At 42.2% G+C, this 22,333-nt stretch overlaps 1 protein-coding gene across 4 annotated transcripts in view; it reads right to left on the bottom strand.

Moving 5' to 3' along the window:
* GALNT9 (polypeptide N-acetylgalactosaminyltransferase 9) overlaps positions 1-22,333 on the bottom strand; it is a 325,628-nt gene that overhangs the window by 70,142 nt on the left and 233,153 nt on the right. For all 4 annotated transcript variants that reach the window (XM_037376385.1, XM_037376376.1, XM_037376395.1 and 1 more), the window contains 2 exons: positions 19,686-19,883; positions 9,508-9,625 (listed from right to left, as the gene is read on the bottom strand). In XM_037376385.1, the coding sequence (XP_037232282.1) occupies positions 9,508-9,625; positions 19,686-19,883 (316 nt within the window). The remainder of the gene's footprint in view (positions 1-9,507; positions 9,626-19,685; positions 19,884-22,333) is intronic.

Here is a 22,333-nt window from a genome sequence, read left to right as displayed (position 1 = left end):
TAGATTATTTTATTACAGTCAAAACACTTCGCAGTTGCACCCAACACAGATTTTTCAGACTTATTTTGATGCACCTCTGGATTCTTCTTGGCTGCTTTTCTACACTATAAATCCTGTATGTTATACTAAATATGATTTTTCAGTGAGATCTGCTTTTCCAAGCTTGGAATACAATAGAAATGACAGATATGCCATTTTGTGTTCATTTTTCATTTCTTTTAAATAGCTAACACCTTTCCATTACGTTGGAACAAAGCTACCAATGAAAAGCAACTGGCATTTTGACCAATGCATTTGTGCATGTTATATATATATGTCTAATATTGCCATGCAATCTAATCTGATGGAAAAGAAACAGTGACCTATGGGGATGCAAAGTAATCTGTATGGATCTAGACCAGATGCAGTATGCAAGCAGTGAAACTACACAAGGAGCTATGTAAGTTACAATAAATGTGCTAATAAAACGTTCCAGCCAACCTGTTTCCTTATTTTTCCTATGTACAAAACAAGATTTGAGAAAGAATCTTGGAACTTTTAAAGGAAGACTTTAAATATTTTATTGGATTTTTTTCTCCCCATTTCCTTCCTTGTCTACTGAAATGACTTAATTTGTGCAGGAATAAAGCAGGAATTCAGCTCCACAATAAAGATGAAAACAGGTACAGAACAATCATCAAGGTCCCAAATCCTGGTAGCAAACATGATCTAAAGGTACATTACTGCACGCATCATGTCCCAAAATACTGTCATGAAATGTTCCCCCAAAGCTTTTAAAGGACACCAGATTGTAGGAAATGATGTGCCTCTGCAAGATGAGCAAGTTTTTTTTGTTTGGACAATCCATGACTGGTATCCTCCTACAACATGGCTGCAAGCAAATGCTCACTGCCACCAGTACCAAAAAGGAAGAGATCATAAAACTGAAGGAAGCTGGGGAAAATATTTTAGGGTTTACTTGCAGAAGGAAGATTAGGTGGCAACAGATGAACTTGCCTGCTTTGCTGATTTGACTCCAAGCCAAGGACTGCCATCACACTTGCAGACACTCACATGTGTGCACTCTCTGTGCTCAGCTGAACAGGGATCTGTTTCCCTGCTCTGTGCCCCATGCCAGCCCCCCTGTGCTGGGCTTCATTCCTCTGTGAGCAATCGGTGGGAGAGACTGTCTCTCCCTGCCACCTTCCTGCAAGATGCCTGTCCAGTAGTGCCATTCTGAAATGGTAACTGCAAAGCAAATGCACTGCTTTCAGAGGACATTTTCTGCCACTGTAGAGATGACAACTTTACCGTTCCCTGTGCTGTTTTGCCCACTATACAGTGACCATCATCACTGCTACTTGTGGATGGGCAGATTGAATAGAAAGGGTAGGAAACAGACTCCTCAAGATCATGCAACTGGTAAGTATTCCCCAGTCAAGTCCTTGGCCTGCTACACAACACAGCTGCCTTGTCCAGAGGTGCCTTTGTTGGGAATATTCCCATTGCGCTAAGCAAGACAGTAAAACCAAATCTACCAAAGTTTTGCATTAGAAATTTCTCACTGGTGGCTAATCTGCTGCCTTCAACAGAAAGTAGTTTGTCTGCTTCGTGCACAGTGTTAAGTTGCTTCTTTTTTGTGTATTACCCAGAAAACAGATAATGTTATAATTTTTTGGCACCGAGGAGCAAACTTCTATTCAACAACACAAGTACGTGCATTATTCCTTCTCTGCTCCTGCTCCTCAGCTCAGAAGTATCTGTCACACAGGTCAGCTCAACATGCTTCACTCTATTCAGGCAACGCTATTGCAAGGATAATTATTAGCCAGTCAGACATTTCTTTAGCAGACAGTAAAAAATATCACATTACCTCCCAAAGTTTTCTAGGCAGAATTAAAACAAAGCCAAACTAACCTAAATCCCGTAACACTTTCCCCCTCCAAACCCACAACTCATCAAAGATCAGCTGTTTTCCTCATGCACACACGACACGAATGCTTTGCCTACCAGCAGTAAGGATTTATATGCCTCAGTTTAACATCATAAATAACAGCAACTTGAATTTTCCTGCAAGGGTAACACCTCAGCAACAGATCACAAGTTATACATTTCAACACCTACAATACCACCTCCAGACCCTGTGCTCAAGGCTGGAGGATCTGACAACTCACCTCCAAGGCTGAAGCATATTTTCCCAAATGACATGGTTTGCCTGGAAGATGGTACCTGGGAAAATCCTCCAGCAACATGGCCACATGTAGGAGTCCCGGCCACAGCAAGCAGTCTGGGCTGCAGGTCTCACGTCCCAGCTGCTGGTCTGGGTCAGGAACCTCCCCTCGGGACACAAACCCAAACCAAGAATTTGCTCCAGCTGAAAGGACTCTTGCCATCCTAAGAGCTCTCTATGTTTCCTGGAGGGTCAGATTAAACCTCTCATCACCAGACAAACAAGAACCACCTGGGGAATTAATCAAAAGGTCAATTAGAAAATGGGCATCTCCCTGCTCTGGAAACAGCTGGTATCCTGAAACACTTCTGCATTTCATTTTTCAAGTGGAATAATGATGTTTTCCACAGCACTGATAACTTTTTTTTAAAAGGGTTCTGAAAAAGAATCAAAATGGTTCCAAAAATCTCCAAGAAACCTTTTGCCAGGTGTGCTGGGAGCTGACTAAGGACTAACAGCTGGGCATGCAACAGCCCAAGCCAGGCTTCCAGTAATCAACATCAAAATTTAGAGTTCTACAGAACATTTGGAGTTCTGGATGAACTGTTATTTTGTAATAGAAAATATGTTATATCAGAAAGTTTCTGACCAGCTGTAGCTCATCTCTAGGCTTTTGGTTGAGTCTCCTCATTAGGCAAGTGAAACCTATTTCAATCTCAACACTATTAGCATGCTCAACTTCTCGGCATTTTTCCCCTCTCTCTCATTCAGTTCACACCACTGCAGAGGAACCTGTGTCAGATTTAGATTAAATCTGCAAGAAAGTGACTGAGAAAAAAGCAGCAAAGACTAAGGAAGCATTTCCTTTCCTTAGTTCTTTCACTGTTGATCTCTTTCTGAAATTTCTAGCCTTGGCTTTTATAATGTCCTAGTACATGAAAGAGTTTGTAACATAAAATGTTACACTCGATGGAGCATGATGTGATATTGAAGCCAAATGGCCAGATGCTCTTTTGTGAGCTATTTCCAATGCTCCCACTTTAGAGAGTGTTTTTTAACGGTATTCACAAGCTCTAGTCCTGTAGTTTGCTGGCAATTTCATGCTAGGGCACCATTGCGCTATGTTCTGATGAAAACATTGTTTTCCATTCAAGGTTACAGTTATCATCAATAAAAAAAAAAAAAAAAAAAAAAAAAAGAAAAGAAAAAAGAAGGGAAAAAAGCACACTGTGGTTCAAAGAAATTGCAGACAGGTAGGGAGTTGGATTGTCTCCCCAGATACAAGATCATGCATCCCACTTAGAGTACAAATGAGACTATATAAATAATCTGGTCAGAGGAAAAACCCAAGCACTCTTAGTCGAAACAGGCCAAGGGCCATCTTTTAGGTCTTTGGCTTTGTTTTACACTGTTTTCACATTCTTCTCTTTCATGTGTGGGAAGACCATTTACACGGAAAATCTTCCAGTTTGAAACATGGTTGTTGTCAGACATTTGAAACCTGGCACCAGGCGCTGGCTGTCACACTGGAATTCAGCCTGTCCTCATCTGCTTTTTTCATGTTTTCTTGTTTGCTGACAGCACTGCATCTCTTTGGTTCACTGCACGGAGGCACGAGCACCAGTTATGGGGAGGATATAACCACAGAGTAACCCGGGCTGCTAACAGCTTTCTCTGGGCTGTTAATACAGTTGTTGCCCCGCGTAGCCCGTTGGGACTAGCAGTTGCACGCTTCGGCAATGGGACAGTGGTGATTTGTGGTGACATCAGCAGCCTGGGATTTAATGCCTGCATGAGCATCTTCACTGACAACTAAGTCAGCCTGTCTCCTTTTCCAGACAGAACGCATTATTGCTATATACAAATGTCAAGCCTAATCTCATCCTGTTTGAATCAATGAAACTCAGCTGGAATTAAAAGATGCTGCACATTTAGATGGGCAGAGGACCTGGCTCATCATATATGCACATCACCACAGAAAAGGCTATTCCAATCCCTATTTTGAAGAGGGAAAGGAGCTGCGAATTAATGTAATCCAGGCACTATGAACTCAATCTTTTCATGATTTCTTAATGCTTGACTTTACAAGCTTAACATTCTTTTACCTTAGGAAATGCCTATAAAAATGCTAAGTTGAACTGGAGAAGGAAAAGAGAACACCTTTACTTACACAGTTTAACTGGAGGGTGAGATCCAGGGAATTTATCACAGAGATCTTTGCAACCTATGCAACAGGGCAACTTCCAATAACAGTAGATTACATCACTTATTAGGATTTTGCTTAGGCAGTGCAGAACTGGTAGAAGTTTGCTTAAGCAGAACTGGTCAGAAATAGCATTTTAATAGCATTTAACCTCATGCTGGAAATGCTGATTTATTGCACTGCAGTGTGAACAGGCAAGTCTAAGGAAAGAGTGCACTACATTTTCAGATGCCAGCAATTGTGAATTTTTGTTAACATCATTTAAATGATTAAATATCTTCAAACTGAAAGGCTTTCTTTTAAACTTTCCATTTGAAACTGAACTAATTTATACTAAAAATTACAGCTTGGGAAAGGTCAAAATAAATAGGAAGTATTTTTGAACTTACTGGAATAAGACATTTTGATTAACCTGTATTTTTGGACAATTTTCACTTGTATTTTACCACAGCATGTGGAAAAAACACCCTGACATTTTGATAAAATCTCCAGAACAGAGTTCCTACTTACCTCTTAGCTCTAAGACTAGGGGCTTGGTCTCATGAATCACACTGGATAAAAAGCACTGTCCAGAATCAGAATTAAAGTTTGCTATACATAAACCTTGTGACATTTTTATTACAGCATACCAGCCTAGAATCTGCATTTAAACCACTGACTGCTCAAAGGAATCTAAATCTCCTTAGCAAAAGGGAATAAAATCAGGTCAAGAATTCACTGCTTGACAATCTACCATTAGCATTTCTGTTCAGAGAAGATGTAGTTCATCTGTTTTTAAAGAAAGTAAAGCTGGGCCACATAGCATAAGTTTGGAAAGTCTAATGATTTACTTGTGTGTAAAAGTCCATTACATAATGAGTTTTATTTCCTCACAAAGAGATTTCAGTGAATCTGCATCATGATTTTTTTACAGTACACACAGTATTCCTGCAAAGCCCAGAGGTGGAATTGCATTTCTATATACAGAACCCACGCTTGATTTCAGCTAGGCAGCTTGCCCACCATTAGCATTGTAATCACAACAGCAGAGCGCGCAAATGATCTGAGCTTTTATCCTGTTTTCAGACAGTTCTTTTCAATCACAATGAACTGTATGTTCCCAGGACCGTGCCACTGCCGCGTGCCAGAAGCGGCCCAAGTTACCTGTGACACATCTGCAGGAGCTGAGCTCACAACTAACCTGAAGCATCCAGCTAAGCTATGCTGCAGAACTAAGCCATCACTTGAATTCACAATAGAGTTAATTTGTTACACTGGTACCTAGGGACATCTCTTAATTTATTTCTCTGGCCAGGACCTCTTAAACAGTAGGTTTATTTAAGATATCTCATATTGGGTAAGTCATTAGTTTGGGGGGGCAGTTGTGCGTTGTGTGTGTTGGTTGTTTTTTACTCCCAAATCTCTGAGTTAGCACCTCTAAGAATTCACCAGCTGATGCAGATTCCCTCCTTTGAAGTACATCACAGTGCTATCGAGAATAAAGAATATGGCCAGTTGACGCTGGCCATAAAAATGAAAAGGTTTTGCTTTCACTTGTCAATATGGCAACATATTTTTTATTTAATTAGTTTGGATTCTTTATGGTGGAAGAAGAATATAATTTGTACTAGACCATTCTTTAAAATAAATGCTTGAGCTCTTCCCACCCACTGTTAGAGTTGATAGGTACAAAATAAGAACAGCAATTCATTCACCTTATCACTGGAGCACCAGAGGAAGAGAGAGATCTAAGTGCAATGATTAATGACTTGCTACAGAAAGATGCATCATAAACTGCTTGTATTAGGTCAAATCATAAACTAGGCTTTTAATGTTTATGGGCTCCCTTTCTAAATAATTAAGTGTGTCTGTAGCTCCCACTGGGAAGGGAATTTACATGACAACTGCAAACCATGCAGTTTTTTACAGGGTCTCACTTAAAAGGCTCCATCTTCCTTTACATTCAAGCACTGCTTGAATTTCTCTTACTACTGGGTTATCTCTCTGTACTACAGGTACAATCTACCCTGAGTTTAGTGTGTCTTCTTCAAGTACAGGCACATTCACAGCTTTGCTGCAGGAGAAAGTACCATTATTTTTCTTTATCTCTGCCTTCAGGTTGGGAAAGGGACAGCTGAAGCACAGCTGAAATGGAACCTGGGCTACCTACTGCGCCCGGGCTCCACGTGGGTACAAGGAGGCAGAGCAGCAGTCTGGTGCTTGCCTGAACGCAGCTGACAAGCCAAGCTCACCGTCCTTGTGAAGGGTACCTCATCCACACAGGAGCCAGCTACCATCTGACTTTGTAAATTCCTGGCCAAAATCAGCTTTTAGGTGCTCACAGACAATTCCCATCAGCTTCAGTAGCTGGTTGGTGAACACTCATTGAATAGCACCATTTATCCATTACAGAATTCAGTCCTGTGTTTATCCATCTTGTGCTGAAACTGTCATCTTTGAAAAACAAAGAACAAGATGACATTATGTAAGTGTCCATCTTTTTCTTTACTATCACAAGCCTGCAATCATGTCCATCTCTCTTCCATTTCCCAGAACAGCTGGTGCTTTTTCTCAACCAAACCAGAATCTCCCTAGCTTGGCAAACAGACATTGGCTTTGCTGCAAGGCTACTCCGCTAGGATAATGTCTCAGCTCTAACCAATATGCAAGTTTATACAAAAAGAGAGTTTACAAAAAGAGCTGCAGAGCCCCAAACATTTTCAATAGATGTGGTAGCCCCAGTCAGTTTATACTGAAGATCACTCTGGTTAATTATTTAAACATTTCCAACTAAAGAATTTAGAAAAAGGAAAAGCCAATAGTGGAATATCCAAGATGATGTTGTGGTTTTGTGGTTGTTTTTTTTTTTATAAAGAATAGATTTAAGGGGGATTAGCTGGGTTATCAAACAGTATCCTCCCAAATCAGCTAATTTGTTTCACTGACTTTCGCTATTTCACGTTATTAAAACAACTTAAATGAAGGTTGATTAGATGCAATGTAATCTAATTCAGACACTCCAAGCCTAATTCCTTTTCTTTTAGCAGTAACATGATAATAGTTTGCAAAAACTTCAAAGGATTATTGTTACAGCTATTTTAAATAGGGACTGTCTTCAGCCAAATGCCACTTCCCCACAAATTTATTATTTATTATTATATTATTTCTTGCTCTTTACTTATTCAATCATTTCTTCCTTCCTTTTTCTGTCTTCCATTGATCCACACAAGCAGAGTCATACATGGGCAACAGCATCCCTCTGTGCAGGTGTGGGGGATATGCCAAATACCCCCACATGGGTCAGTGCACCACGCCTTGGGAAAGGAGTGATTTTTGCAACTTATTTTGAGATTCTGGAGTTTAAAAACCAACTTTGTAAATTCACAGTGATTTTATAAATATCCTAGAGGGAAGGGAGAAGGTTCCTGTGCGTTTTCATGCTGTTAGTTTCTGACAGCTCTGAAAGACACACAGGAGGGGATCACATGTAGGAGTTGCAAATTAGGAGGCAGACACTGTGTATTACTTACCGTGCTAGATCCGGGCTGAAAACAGAGAGTAACAGATCTGTGCTATGGGCATACAGCTTATTGCAGAGTGAAATCACTCATATGCCTGTACTTTCATAAAGCCTTTTTCAAACAGTAGGGTTAATTATTCTTTACAGGGCAAAAAACCCCAAACGAAACACACACACACACCCCTCCCAAACACCCAAAACCCAAAGAATGAGAGCTGGTTTCTGGATCCCAGGCTTCCGCAGGCTTTAACAGGTTCTCTACCCCTGAAAACCTGTCCTTGCTCACTTCAAATCCTTGCCTCTTCAAGCAAGTGCCATTTCATAATCCTATTAAAACCTTTGCCTCTGTTTACCAGGAGCCCTAATCATACTCAGCAAGTTCTTCTCATCTAAGGAAGAGCGACAGCTTTCAGATTTCTTAGGAGGCTTATTCATCAGCTACGCCAGAGTTTTGCCAGAGCATTCAATCTATTCTGGGAGCAGCCATGTGGAAAAAGTTTCAAACAGCTCAAAGCCCTGCACAATGATAAAGGAAAGCTCACACAATCCTGGTAATAGCCTGACCCTCTTAAGGAAAATTGGATGATTTGTGGTAGCAGTTTTTCTGTCCCCTATGTGAATTCTGAACCTTAAAGTATAAGCAGTGTATTCACACAGTCCCATTACAAACCTTATCCCTCTCGTGATGCTGGAATAATAAATAAACACCCATATGTGAAAATAAACTCTTGCTGCAATGACCTTCTTCCTCAGCCCACTGGTGTGAAGGAGTTTGTAGCCATTTTAGAAAAAAAGAGTCAGATAAAGAATGGACTAATTTGATCTTCAGTGTTTCACCATGAGCAGAATATATGCTTTAATGAGCGCATTACATGCACCAGGGACGTGTTACTATGACGCAGGGAATAAGGAGTAAGGGGAAAATAATTAAACAGTCAGCTTTATAATGAGGAAACTGTGTTCATGCAACATTAAGTGGCCTAATTTTCAAGTGATAAGCAAAGACATGTTCCTTGGGCTTCAGAAGGACTTGCTGGGAAACACCACCCTGAAAACAAGGGCAAAGGATCACCAAAATCAAACCTCCTATAGGTCTAGAAGTACAGGGTGGACTGATGCTGTCCCAAAGTCACCTGTCTACACTTTGCACTGACCGATCTGTCAGGATTGAATACCTGTACACTGTAGTTCTTATACTATAAGGAGGACCCCTAAAGTTTTAAAATACCACAACATTCATCGTGCATGGTACGCAGAACTTAAAATTGACTTCTACCAGCCTGGCCTCAGCTTTCTGTTGGTACTCCATTTGCCAGGCAACAAGCACTCACCGTCATCTTGGTGCAAGGAGCACATGGAGACTTAGTGAAGCTGTTTGCACAAGCAGAACTACTAGGAAAGGGGAAAATCTGTCTCACTGCGTTCAGAGACTGACAGAATGAACCAATAAACCATATTTCTGACTGCTATCAGTTCTCTCAAGGCCAGTAAGGCCAGGAATATTCATTTACTGGGGCTGTCAGTTCCAGATAGTGTTGCAATATCAATTACTTCAGTGTAATAGCCTATCACTCAGACAGCAATTCTGTTGGGCCACAGGCTCCCCGTCTTTCTTTGCGAATGGACATGGCACAAAGTCTCTTCTTTATTACTCACCCTCATGCCTAATTCAATGTTTTCTCCTCCATAGACCTCCATACCAGGGTCAAGCAAGCCAATCTCACCAAAATACTCTCGGTCCACTACAAACGAGCATCCAATCATGGCTGGTGTCCTGCACAGAGAGATTAAAGCAAAAAATTAAGTTGCTTATTAGCTACTACAGAACCCACCTCATAACAAATTTATAGAGACAAAACAGTTCTTAGCCTTCAAGTTTACATTTTAAATTTATTTTTGGGCGTGCAATCACATTGCACTTCTTCCGTCCATGGACAAAGGACCTTGTGGGACCAGAGCACCTGAATAACTAACTCACTGCCACACACACTTGCACCAGCTGCTTGTGAGACAGGCACAAGAGGTAAGTCAATTACTCCATGCATATAAGTCAAGCATCAGGCTGTTTTTCCTTTATCTTATAGACACAACCTCTGTGCTGGAGCTGAAGCTCACCACTATACTGAGTAGCACAAGAACTAGACAACACTTTATTTGAAGACTGACTCACAAAAAACCCATAAGCTTTGTCAGAAATGAGGAGTCCCCTTACCCACATACTAGAAGTAAGGGCATGTCAAGAACCACGGATCAATCATGGTGTGAAGTCTGGCAAGGGACTTCCCAGAGTTGACTTTAGGAGATAAATTTCAGTCTCTGTGAAGCTGTTACATGATTAACATTTCTATGTTTGCTGAGGGCAGTCTTTAGAAAAGGGAAAATTCTCAGATGAAAAGACTCTGCCCTCAGATCTGCCACTGACCAAGTGGGTGACTTCAGATAAATCATTTCCCTTCTTTGAGCATCACTTTCTTTATGTGTAAAACTATGTTTCTGCTCTCCTCTACAAAGCAATCTGAAACCTTTCACTGAGCAGCACTACATGACAACACATTTTGAGATCATTTACCATATGAACACAGATATTATTTCAATGCACTACAAGCTAGTGATATTTTCCAGTTTCATTTGTCCATGCTTTCTCTGCATCTCTGTACTGGTCACAATGCCTGCCTCTAAATTTTAAGCTAGGAGCTAGGATTTGCTACTATAGCCCCCAATTTAAAAATGTAAATTTGACTAGTTTTAAGGTGGAAAACCAACAAGAGCCTGCAGCTCCACGTTCAACTCGCAATTCAGCTGCAGGCTGCACAGTGCCTACTGCAAGATCATTGGTAGTCACCTGCAGTGTGATCTGCAGGACGTGCCCAGGCCTGGGGGACAGACACCACCCCCACCCACCCCACCTCCCCATTTCAGTGGTATCCCAACAGACCAGACTGTCGAAAGAGGAGAAACTGAACACTTTTGGAGCTGACCTAGAAGAATGAGCTGTGCTCCCTCTTCCAACAAAAAAGTGATTTTGGACCATCTGGCAGATACAGCATCATTCCTAACGGTGCTACTGTAAAAAGACATCAGGAAAATCCTAGCTTATGCCAATTTTCTATCTCCTAGTAGAACAGAGAATGCTCTGTCTATGGCCCAAGCTTTTATATATATATATATACACACCATGAAAATGCCCTATAGAAACAGTGATGATGGAAAAGGCCTAAACCCTATTTTAATAAGTCCCCTTTCTAATGCACTAATGTTATACTGTGACTACGATGTCTCTGTTGTCCCAAATACCTGCATGTTTCTTCAATTTGTACAGAAAGCTATTCACAAGGTATTTGCCCATGACATCTGAGAAACATATCCATGAGGCAGTTTCATACACATGTCAAAACCTGCCCTGGTCGGGAAAACCAACACATTTTCTACCTATGTATTGGTGGATCCCACCGGTAGCAACAACCGGTAGCTGGAACAGTGTTATCACATCAGGTCCTTTTTCTCATCAACAGTTCACCATTTCTACAGCAGGAGGTGAAAAAGGCTTTAAACAAACATCCAAGATATGGTCAGACAAAATAATTCTTTGCTCCCAGGCTTAATGCATACTCCAACATAGCAGAACACAGTTCAACCTATGGCAGGAACTATTTGGTACCCTTGAAAATGTTCATTTGCTGAAGCGCTGCTTTTACTTATCTGTAATGGACTCTGCTGTACCACTTGCATTACTGGTACCACTTCAGCATCTCTCTCTTGCACTTTTTCTCAGCCTGAAAGCCATTGCAACCTCTCAGATCATTACAATCCTATACTGCAGTGCATACTATCCCTCTCATGTTTTCTCTGTGTAATTGAAAAAGGCAGCTGTTGATAGAAACACATTTGATCGGCACTGTTTCTGACAAAGAAGTTGAAATAGCTTGATTAACTCTCATGTTCCACCCTCACAGAGTGGATCATGAGCTGGATCATGAGCTGGGGGGACAAGATTCGATAGTGGTTACAAAGGCAAACATCTGGCTTTTACAGATGACTTTGGACTGAAGTGGGGCTCTCAGCCAGATCCCTGCACCCATTCAGTTAAAAAGGCTGGAGGGAACTGAGGCCAGATGTCACAAACCCTACAAAGAAACTGCAGCAGGGTCGCTACCAGCACCCTCAGTGCTTGGACCTCTCCCACATCTCACAGTCGCCCTTTGTGTGTGCAAGAAATTCCAGCACTTCTCTGTTTGGCGATGCTCTTTGTGAAGACATTCTGTTGAGTCAGTCTCTAGTTAGAAGTGGTCTCAGAGCTCTATGAAAACCCCACATGGTCCTGGGTACTCCTGGCTGGACACACCCATCTGCTGTTGATGCATATACTCTTACAGCAGCATCTTTGCAAGATGGATGACATTTATAAATTCAAGTTATGTGGTGAAATGCATCTTCCTGCTTAGAGTTCCTAGAGCCATACCTGAAGAGAGACTTGCCTACAAAGTCTGAGAACTCTCCTGGACGCAGTACCAGACATGCCCTGCATTTGTACCTATTTGTATATGTATTTGTACAATGTATCCTGCATTTGGTCTAGAAACTGAAATGAAAGGACATGCCCAAGGAAAGGGAATTCAATAGCTCTAGAATGAAATAAGCCTTTGAGGTGGTATAAAAAAGGGAAGAAGGTAGGGGGGAAGAAACACATACCATTTTCTTTCTTTCCATTTTTATGTATTTAAAGCTAAACACAGGCTTCACTGGATGAAGACTAGAGCATCACTGCTTTGCAAAACTGAGCTGCTGATCTGGACTTAGACTCATTCTCTTTTCAGCCCCTACCTCCCACCCCAATCCTCTGGAAGCAGCTCTTTACAGCAGTAGGGTGCTCCCATGAGGACATTTCTCCTTCCTTCCTAATGAGAAACAGCACCACTAGGCTTTGCAGACTGCTCTCAGGTGCTGGAATCTCTCTCTCTGGGGGATGGATTTTTGCAGCTGTCGGTTCTGTCCATTAAAACACTGACTTGTTAATTGAATGGGGGTGGGAAATACATTTTAGATGCAACTACATAATCATCACTCACAGACGAATGCCACTGAGGACTGCCTCTGCAACTCCCTCTCTCTTTTCTAGGTTTTATTTCTTCTCATTAGATGTATTCAGATACAGACTTCACAAGCTTTCATGGCTTATTCAGAAAAAAAGTGTTTTCAGGAATAAGCCACAAAAGCAAAGGCAGAAGGAACCACATCCAGCTTTTCAGAGAAGCCAGTCAAAAATTGCCACTGTCAGTGCCTTCACCTGAATTTGGCTGTCTGCAGCCGCTGCTCTTCGGCACTGCAGCATGGCTGCAAACCCAGAAGCTGAGCTGGGAAGCCTGCGGCTCTGCCCTGGCTGCATCCTGAAGCAATGGAAGAACCTGCCTATGATGCACAATGTGTGTTCAACATGTCCATCAGGTTCAACCAGAGTTTTGGGCATTCAGTCCTTGTCAAGCCCAGGCTCTTAACTTCCCTGCGCTTTGACTGACCCAACTGTAAACTAAGTGTAATGCAACTGCACAGCCCCGTGAGCTGGGGGACCCTGACTCTATTCCCAGCTCTGCCATTCATCTGAGCCACCTCCCTCTGCCTCTGTTTCTCCATTTGTGAAGCACATGGAATAATACTGGGTGAAAGTCTGAGAACTGCTTCAGCAGCTTGAAAGCCTAAGATTCACTTCTAAAAGTGCTTTAAGATTATATGGTGGGTAATTTTATAGTGGACTACAGCGTTACATTGACATAGTGAAAACACTTTTAAAAAAAACCTGCTCCTGAAAAAAACATGTGACCCTCACTTGGCTGCTATCAGTGAGTTTTTCCAGTACTTTAAAAACTCCCATTATGTCTACTACTTTTAGTACAGTGCAGCAAAGACTTCCCTTGAAAGTTAGAAATGGATACATAAGCAAAAGGAACCGTATTAGTACATCTTAAACACTGCTCACTAGCCAGGGGCCAGCAAATGAGACGGGGCATGCCTCTAGCACTTCACAGCTTCAGAGTAAAATATGTTAATCTAAACCACATCTGCTTTATATAGAGGGACCCTTTTCCTTAAATCATGCACTATTCAGTAAAACACTTTTTAGAAGGAAGGCATCACAAAATAGAAGTATGCTGTTTTTTACCAACACCCCAAAGGTGCTGGGCAACTTCATTGATCTGTGGAATATTCTTTGGCACAACTGAGGATGTTATAAGCATTAATTACAATCAACAGCAGCACTCAAGGGATAATGTGGGAAACACAGCAACATGTTTTTTGCAGCTAAAACCTTTAAATGCAACATAGAATAGCATTGATTCTGCACTGCAGAAAGGTACAGCATAGTAAATTTGTGGAAGTTACTTGATGGCATGGCTGTAGCAAGGGAGATGAGAGAGACATTACTCTGGGTAATACCCTGGGGAAAGGGAGGAAGCAGAGAGAGCAGCAGTTCATGATGGTGAACACCCCCTCCTTCCCTGCCTGCTGCTGCAGCAGGTCCAGTGCAGGTGGTTATGAGGGAAGAGATGCACCGCATGGAAAAGGGCAGTGCCTGCTATGGGGTGGGGTACCAGAAGCAGAGGACACCTTGGACAGAAATGAAAGCTGCTTGCTGTAGGTCTGAGTCATGACTATTTCATTTTAGGTCTCCAGGAGCACAGCTCTGTCAGCAAAACTCCAGCAGGCACCAACATCCATTTCTCCAGCCAGGTGCATCCCCCTCCTTCCCTTCACAATGACGGGTGCTGCCTGGGGGGTTGTCAACACCAAGTGAAGGAGAAAGGGATGAGCGCTGAACTGACATACTGCACGTGACACAGTAAGTCTTCCTCTCCCTCAGGCATCTTTCTCCCCTTGCCTTAAGGTCAGTATACATGCAAGCAGGTCACACTTGAAACAGTTTTCAGAGCACACAAGTCCAATTTCCAGGACAACTGACCTATACTCACACACAAATACATACATACAAACACAAATATTAACTGTTTAAAAATGTATAAACATAAATGTATATAAACAGGGATAAGGAGAGGGAGAAGACGACTCAAATGACACATCACTTCCCATATCTTTGGGGTTTCCACCTTCCTTGATAGAGTGTTTCTTTGATTCAGGTTCCTAAGCAGCACCTCACCCCTGGCCTGACAGGTGAGTGGGGAAACCTGCATGGTACCTGCATAAGCATTTATTTTTTCTTACAACTCATGTCTTCTGCAAGAAAGAGTCACACCAGGCTGTGGGAACAGAACTCAAGGACAGATTTGCTGCTTAGTAGCAACAGGAAAAAAACTGACAAGCTTAATGATGGGAAGGTTTGTTAACCCCTTTGGAGAGCTACAGCATGTGAAAAAAAGCAACCCAGAATGCTTGGCTAGGAAAGGCAGGGCAATAGGGATGCAGAATATCTCTCTGATGACGCATAGAAGTATATTTTTCGGAACAGGCAGGATACCCACCAGAACTTGGGCAAATAAAAAAGAAACTGTTCTGTTACAGACTCCTGTGAACCAGCAGCTGAAAAGATGGCCACAACCAATCAATAAACAGTCACCAGTTTTATTATCACATGACAGTACGGTTTATCCCAAAAGACGTTACAGATGAGCCCCTTCCTAAGCTCAGGTACGCAGCTGGATTTCTCCCCAGAGCAGTGCGGACCCGCCATGGCTGCATCGCCACCGCTGTGACAGACCAGCGCAGGGCCTGACTGCACGAGATGGGCACGCACGCTCCCAGCTGGAGCCGGCAGCACAAGTCACTTCACTGTGGTCTGTCAGACGACAGTTCCCATACCTGAGCGAGGCACACCTGCTGTGTAGGGCAGCTGACTCAGTGCACGCACATACCCATTCCTACTGGTACCAAGCTCCAGCATATTACAGCAGTAAGTGAGAACATATGCAGCAATGAAATGCACCACTGCTGCTGGAGGAAGATAAAATGGAAAGCTGTGCAGCGCTTGGCTGACTGAGGCTGACTAATGACTCTAATGTTAGTGGCTGCTGATCAAGAAATCAAACACAGAGCAGTCCATCATAATCACGGCAGGTGAGGGAAGATGAGCCAGAGCCCAGGATACCATAAACCTTCTTTGCTGTTCCAAAACCCAGTAGTATCTTCTGCATACAGAAAAAAACCAGCTTGTTTCAATGCATAGTCAAATTCATTAGAAACCCTCTGAAATAGGATCCTTTGTTACACAGTTTGTTGCCAGATGATAAGGATGATTTTGGGCAGTGTGTTCTCAGGAACACAAATGGAAAACAACGTGATGGACACAGCATGTCAAAATAACCACTCTCATTTAAATCTTCACGTTGTAGACATCTTGCATCTCAAATGTCAAACATGCAAAATGGATTGCCTGCAGAAACTGATTCGGGGAACATCAATTGTTCTGAATTTCAGAGTATTAATGCAGGGAAAAAAGAAAAGAACCAACTTTAAACTGTATCTTTACAAAATCTGACACTTTGTTCTTGCTATTTCTTTACCTCTGTTTGCACTTCAAGGCCACATGCCCTTTGCCACTTGGACCACAACAGCTGATCTGACATTTTATGGTGTGCACCTGACATGACTGCCTGTACGGTGCCCCACTGACTTGAGGGACAGTTCCTGCTCCTTCCCAGCAGCGTTCTGAGTAGGATCATACCACTTAAGTGTCCAAGAAAGTAGAGGATCAGGCTTCAAATAAAAAAACTCCTGAGAAAAGAAGCAAGCACATACATCGTGTAATCCCAGAAGAAGACAAGAAATGGACTCTACTTTCTAAATGTCTCACCCAATTCTGCAGATCGATGATATTTATTAATACAATGCAAATATCAGAAATGCCAGGGCTCTGATCCTCACTGACACCAGGGTATGCATTTTTTTAACACTGAAAATTTTTAATCCCTTTGGAGATCTGGGAGAAAGTATTCAGCTATACCAACAATGAAGCCTGTCATGGGGTTATTAGCCTTTTCTTATACAAAACATACAGCGAGACACAAAAGAAATCCACTATTTACTGAAGACAGTGTCTAAGGAAGCCTTAAGAGGGACAGCGTCAGCAAGGATTACATGAACTTGCAGTTTTTGTGTTGACGAACAGTCCTGCAATGAGTGCACTGAAGAGACACATGGATCCAAACACCATCAATGAGGACTAGTTTGCATGCCTTGCAAACCAGACTGAAACAGAAATCGTAGTTGCAGTACATGGTTTGGAAAGCTGGCTGCAAACCCAGAATCTGTACCAAACCAACAGAGATTTTTGAAAAAGTTTGCTCACTAGTCTGACTTCCCCTTCCTTTTGAAAATACACCTTAGATTTTCTACAGCTGCTAAGTTCCCATCATGGGTGCTTTCAAATCTCCGTTCTAAGTATGGACTTCCTGATCCTTTTCATCAATCACCTGCATGCTCACTCTTTCCATTACCATAATTACACTGGCATATCACTTAAAAGCCACAAAATTGCATTGTATTTCTATCGGCAGGCGTAACACAACAGCACCAACAGCACAGCCAAATGCTTTTGCAAATCCATCCAGGTGCTACTGCTCTGGAGACCCATCAGAAATCAGTGCAGTGTGGCTACGAAGTGGATGCTCTGCTAAAGCATGTGTTCCCAGGGAGAGAGGTAAGTGTTCATGGTTCAACACTGATGCCTCTGCATTTTAGGACATGTAATTCATAATTTGCAGGAGAGATACTTAGGTAAGCACAAGAGCTGAGTGCTCCTGGTATTTGTCAGCAAGAGTTGGGCGTGCTCCTCCTTGTGCTGCTTGTCTCATCTGTCTCTGGGCAGTTTATGCACTGTTGAATTGGAGGGTTTCTTCACTTGGGTTCAGAATAAAATTGCTCCTCTCAGGAGCCATGCGTCAGATTTCAACACTACTCAGTGCTTAAGTTTGGACCTTATTCACTTCTGTATTAGTCCAGCTCAGTGCAAGAGCTTGAACATAAACCTGAGGAAATCCCATGATAAATCAGACCCTGTATTGCTGAAAAAATCCTCTTCTCCCAGCATTACAGGGATGAGATTCCTTATTCTTGATTAAAAAGATCTGTAGCTGAATTTCCAGAAGTGTTTTGCAGATGCAGCTTCCATAGTTTAGGGAGTACACAAGCCACCACCACTGAAAGTCACGTATAAGAACTTGCTGAGGTTTAACCTCCTAGTTCAATCTTATCTGATATGTGATCATTGTCTCCAGAACAGAAGATACTCAAAAAATCATGTGGAAATTATTACAGTGATTTCACATATAAACTAGAAGTAATGAAGTGTGCAAAACCTTTCAGGAATAAAAGAATGAAACCCTGATTTCAGAAATGAAAGCTTTGGCTGATTAATTTTCCTTCATCAATAAACTATTTCTCAGGGCTGAGTGAAACAGATATAAAACACCTGCACTTTTAAAACAATGTGAAGACAGCAGGGCACGTTATCCAGGAAAACTGATTTCCTAAGTAATTACTTTCCTGCTTATTGAGGTTTCAAGCTGAGCAAAGGGTCAGTGATGAAGGACTGTGCTGTCTTGTAGTAAATAAGGTTAATGTTGCTGTATAGCTCATTTCCAGTCGCAAGGTATGAGAATGAACCTAAGTGCAACTTGCAACACTTGCTCAAATACGGATTGCAACACTGTTCCCTGTACGAGGGATGGATCCTGTGAGATGGCCCCATCCACCCAATCACTTGGAAACACCATCAGTTCGTCTGTGTTCTTTCACTTCCAAAAGACCACCAGCATCCTTTCAGTTAGGTACATTGTTTGAAGTGCTTGGACAGAATTCTCAGGACCAGACAACCCAAGCTCTACACTGGAAGGGAAGGACATCAACTTTTCTGCCAGAGCCCACATTGGAAACATACCATAGAGTTTTAGCTTAATTTAGGATGAAGCTGATACACATCAAAAGAAGATGACTGCAAAGTGGTAATTTGTGTTCTTCCTAAGAAATCTCAAAAATAGGGCACAGCAACCCAAAGTGCATGCCTGGGCTTCATATTTTTTAGCATTTATTTCATGAGTTGCTAACAATGGTATCCTTCACTCAGCACAGTACATCTCAGAGGAGTGGTTAGACAAGCACCTCTACTGGAGATGTGAATTTTTAAATTAAGGGGAAAGAAAGCCCACTTCTTATCAGTTCCTGTTTTCCCACTGTAACAATTCTCAAAAACACTATTACAATCCTGAAACAGTATTTCCTTAGAAAATTCCATTTCTGTAAGGTAAAACATTCCCTTATAGAGAAAAATAAAATGAGACTCTATGTGGTCCAGCTTCATTTTAAAATTAATCCAGTCGGAAAACTCAGAACATGTGCAAATCTCAAAAAAAAGTGCAACTCTTGAACAAGGCAAGGCTAATCCTACTAGTGCTGCTGGGAAACTCTGGTTTGGGCTGATGGCCAAGAGTGCTGCCTACAGACCACAAGTGAAGCCAGTGTCTTTGTAATCACACACAAACTATCTTTGTTTCTCATGCACATGTTTCACTGGTTTATTATTCACGCTAGAGTCCGCTGGAAAATAGAAGCATAGATGAAAAAGATCCTGCTACCCTACTAAGGGCTACGATGCAAACTTGAACCACACATTCACAACTAGAGCACATGCACTTCTGCTCCCACTGTGGCGCAGCTCCGAGATGCGACACATACGTCCCCAGCTTTGTAAAGCCATCTGTTTTCTTCACTTTCATTTTTCATTTGACTATTGGTACAGAGCCTGTAGCCTTGCTTCACTTGAAATCCCCCTCGGCAGACAGCTGAGACGGAAACATTGCTAGTACCACAGTGACAGCGCATGGGAGATTTACCTGATGGGAGCTGACTCATCCCCTTTATCAAGCCAGTCCTGCGGCGGGATTATGTACATGCACCAGAGGCCCCAGTTATAGCCGTGGGCTGCATTGGCGTATTGCTGCACTTCAAAAGTGTTGTACTTGATATTGTCAATTGCTGGTAAGATGATCCGCTTTCGATCTTCTTTGATCCGGGTAAGTGCAGGTTCCACCCTGAGAACAATAAAAACAGCAAAATGTTTTACAGCCATCCAGTAATCCCAGGTGCTGCTTTGCAGTCTGCCCAGCGCAGTTCTCCAATCCTGAGGGCAGGCACCCAGCGAGCTGGCAGCCCAGAGCACAGCACAGCGGGGTCAGATATGGATCGCTGCTGCACACGGAAAAGGCTGAAGCTTGGTATGGGATACTTCACAGAGCAACAGCACATGAATTATTACCTTTGTGAAACTATACCAGAGTTTAACAACACTAAATTTTACCGAACACTTGTTCTGAGGCCTGGAGATTGTCAGTTCATTTTGCAATGGACAAGTGTTGAGAGACACTATCACCAAGAGTGACTAAATGGTTGCATAAGGGTGACACAATCAGGATAACTGGTAGCAATTAAATACCTGCTCCCGCTGACAAGGCCTAAAGGGCAAACTACACACCAGGGACTGAATGAACCTGAGGGTTACTCAAAGGTTTTAATCTTGTTTCCTTAGGACTGACCCCATTGGACCTAGTCTGAATGACAAGCGTGGCTGCATTATGCCTTCTAAAACCCCTTTGGTGATAAGAAGGTTTCCATTGCCAGATGGTGCAAAAGCAGTGAACTGCAGGAAATGTGCCATCATTTCAAAAGGCTTTAAAACATCAATGTGCTTTCAAGAGAAGCTACATCCCAAAGTGTTTCAGGAAAGTAAAAAGCTTTAGTGAAAACATTCATTTCTGACCAAGGTAGCCTGAAGTTGCTATCAATTTACAGAGAAACTGATCCAAAGAGGTAGCAGACTTACATAAGGATGGAAAGCACTTCTCAAAGTAGTATTAGAAACAGCTGCTGGTTCATCCCTTTGTAACTGTGTTTCCCCTTGAAATAAGCTTTGAAGATTTTGCAGAGCTTTCGCATGTATCTTTAAGGGAATGGTGGTTTGCTGTGATCCACAGAAAGAGTAGGATTTGAACACTGATCTTTTGTCACTTTTCTTTTGTTGTTGGTTAAAAGGCAATTGTTCCTTTGTGGTTTCAAATTTGTTACCTTATACTTTGTTTGTTATCTTATCTTTAGTTTGTTACCATGTATTTTCTTGTGTAGGCCAACAGAAAGGAACAAGTTATGAAATTAATTCAACCTCCATTTTCAGTCTTCATTGCCTCAATCTGAACTATCATACATTTTCTGATCACTTCTGTAAGAAGACAGCAATTTCCCTGTACTTGAATGCAGCCAAAATATTTCTTTCATGTACACAGACGCCACATTACTTAGACGAGGTCACATACTGCTTGCTTTCTCTTCTTTTCACCCCTCCCACATCAATAAAAAAGCACGCACGTTCAGTGGAACTGAGTATTGGTGATGAGCTACTTACTCCAAACAAACCATCACAAAACAATGTAAAATAAGAGCATAACTGACCAAAAGACAAGGTGTCACAGCACTTCATTTGGAGGTAAGTCAAAGAGAGTTAAACTAGTTTGATTTGGATTCTTCTACAAAAAATGACATTTGAATTCATCAGTACTTCTATTGTCAAAGCCCAGTCCCACAAGTTACCAAAGGCCTCCACAGAAGCATGGAAGTGCAGCAGCCCAGGGGCGGTACAATGATTTCAGCTCAGGTTGTTAAGTACCTTTTTGGCTTTAAAATATTTCCTTAGCAGGATCATATGTTTGGTTTTGCCCCTTCTTTTGCATGGCATTTAGAGAACTGCATCCCAGATTCAAAGGAGATTTTTTTTTATTTTTTTTTTCTGTGGGAGACAAGAAACAACTGAGAGAGACTCAGGACAATGCAGTACAGGATTCAGACTGCCAACTCATAGAGTCTGCAAGCCACACTCAGGCACATACTTAAGGAGTCAATGTGACCCACAAAATCAGGATAAGCCACTTACATTACTAACATGAGATTACATTTATCAGACTAACCCTTTTAAAAACGATTGGGTGGATGGCAGAAAAACTCTTCCAAATCCAATAAAGCAGGGAAGAATGCAGAAAAGATGAATCTGCTTTGTTCTTTCCATAATGTTATCTCTGCCTATCAGTCTAGAGGCAGCAGCAGAAAATGCAGCAGAGCAATGGAGATGAGGGCCAGACACCCCTCTCCCATCAAAATCAGGTGCCTCAACGCATGGCTGTGCTAACTCCTGTGCATAGGATCAGCAGGAGTCTCTCCCACTCCCTTCTGGCCTCTGACATAAAGGATTTCAAAACAGCAAGCAACAGGTATAGATGTCGCTAATGACAGGCCACTAATTGTATGATTGGAAAAAGAACCACAGAACCACAAAATAGTTGGGGTTGGAAGGGACCTCTGGAGATCACCTAGCCCTGCCCCCTGCTAAAGCAGGCTCCCCTGCAGCTGGCTGCACAGGGTCGTGTCCAGGCAGGTTTTGAATGAAACTTCATCAGGTTCCTCTCCACCCAGCTCTCCAGCCTGTCCAGGTCTTGCT

The sequence above is a fragment of the Falco rusticolus genome, chromosome 1, assembly GCF_015220075.1.
Source record: "Falco rusticolus isolate bFalRus1 chromosome 1, bFalRus1.pri, whole genome shotgun sequence".
Taxonomy (NCBI): Eukaryota; Metazoa; Chordata; class Aves; order Falconiformes; family Falconidae; genus Falco; species Falco rusticolus.
The sequence above is the reverse complement of the archived record's forward strand: the minus strand, read 5'-3'. Positions and strand labels throughout refer to the sequence as shown.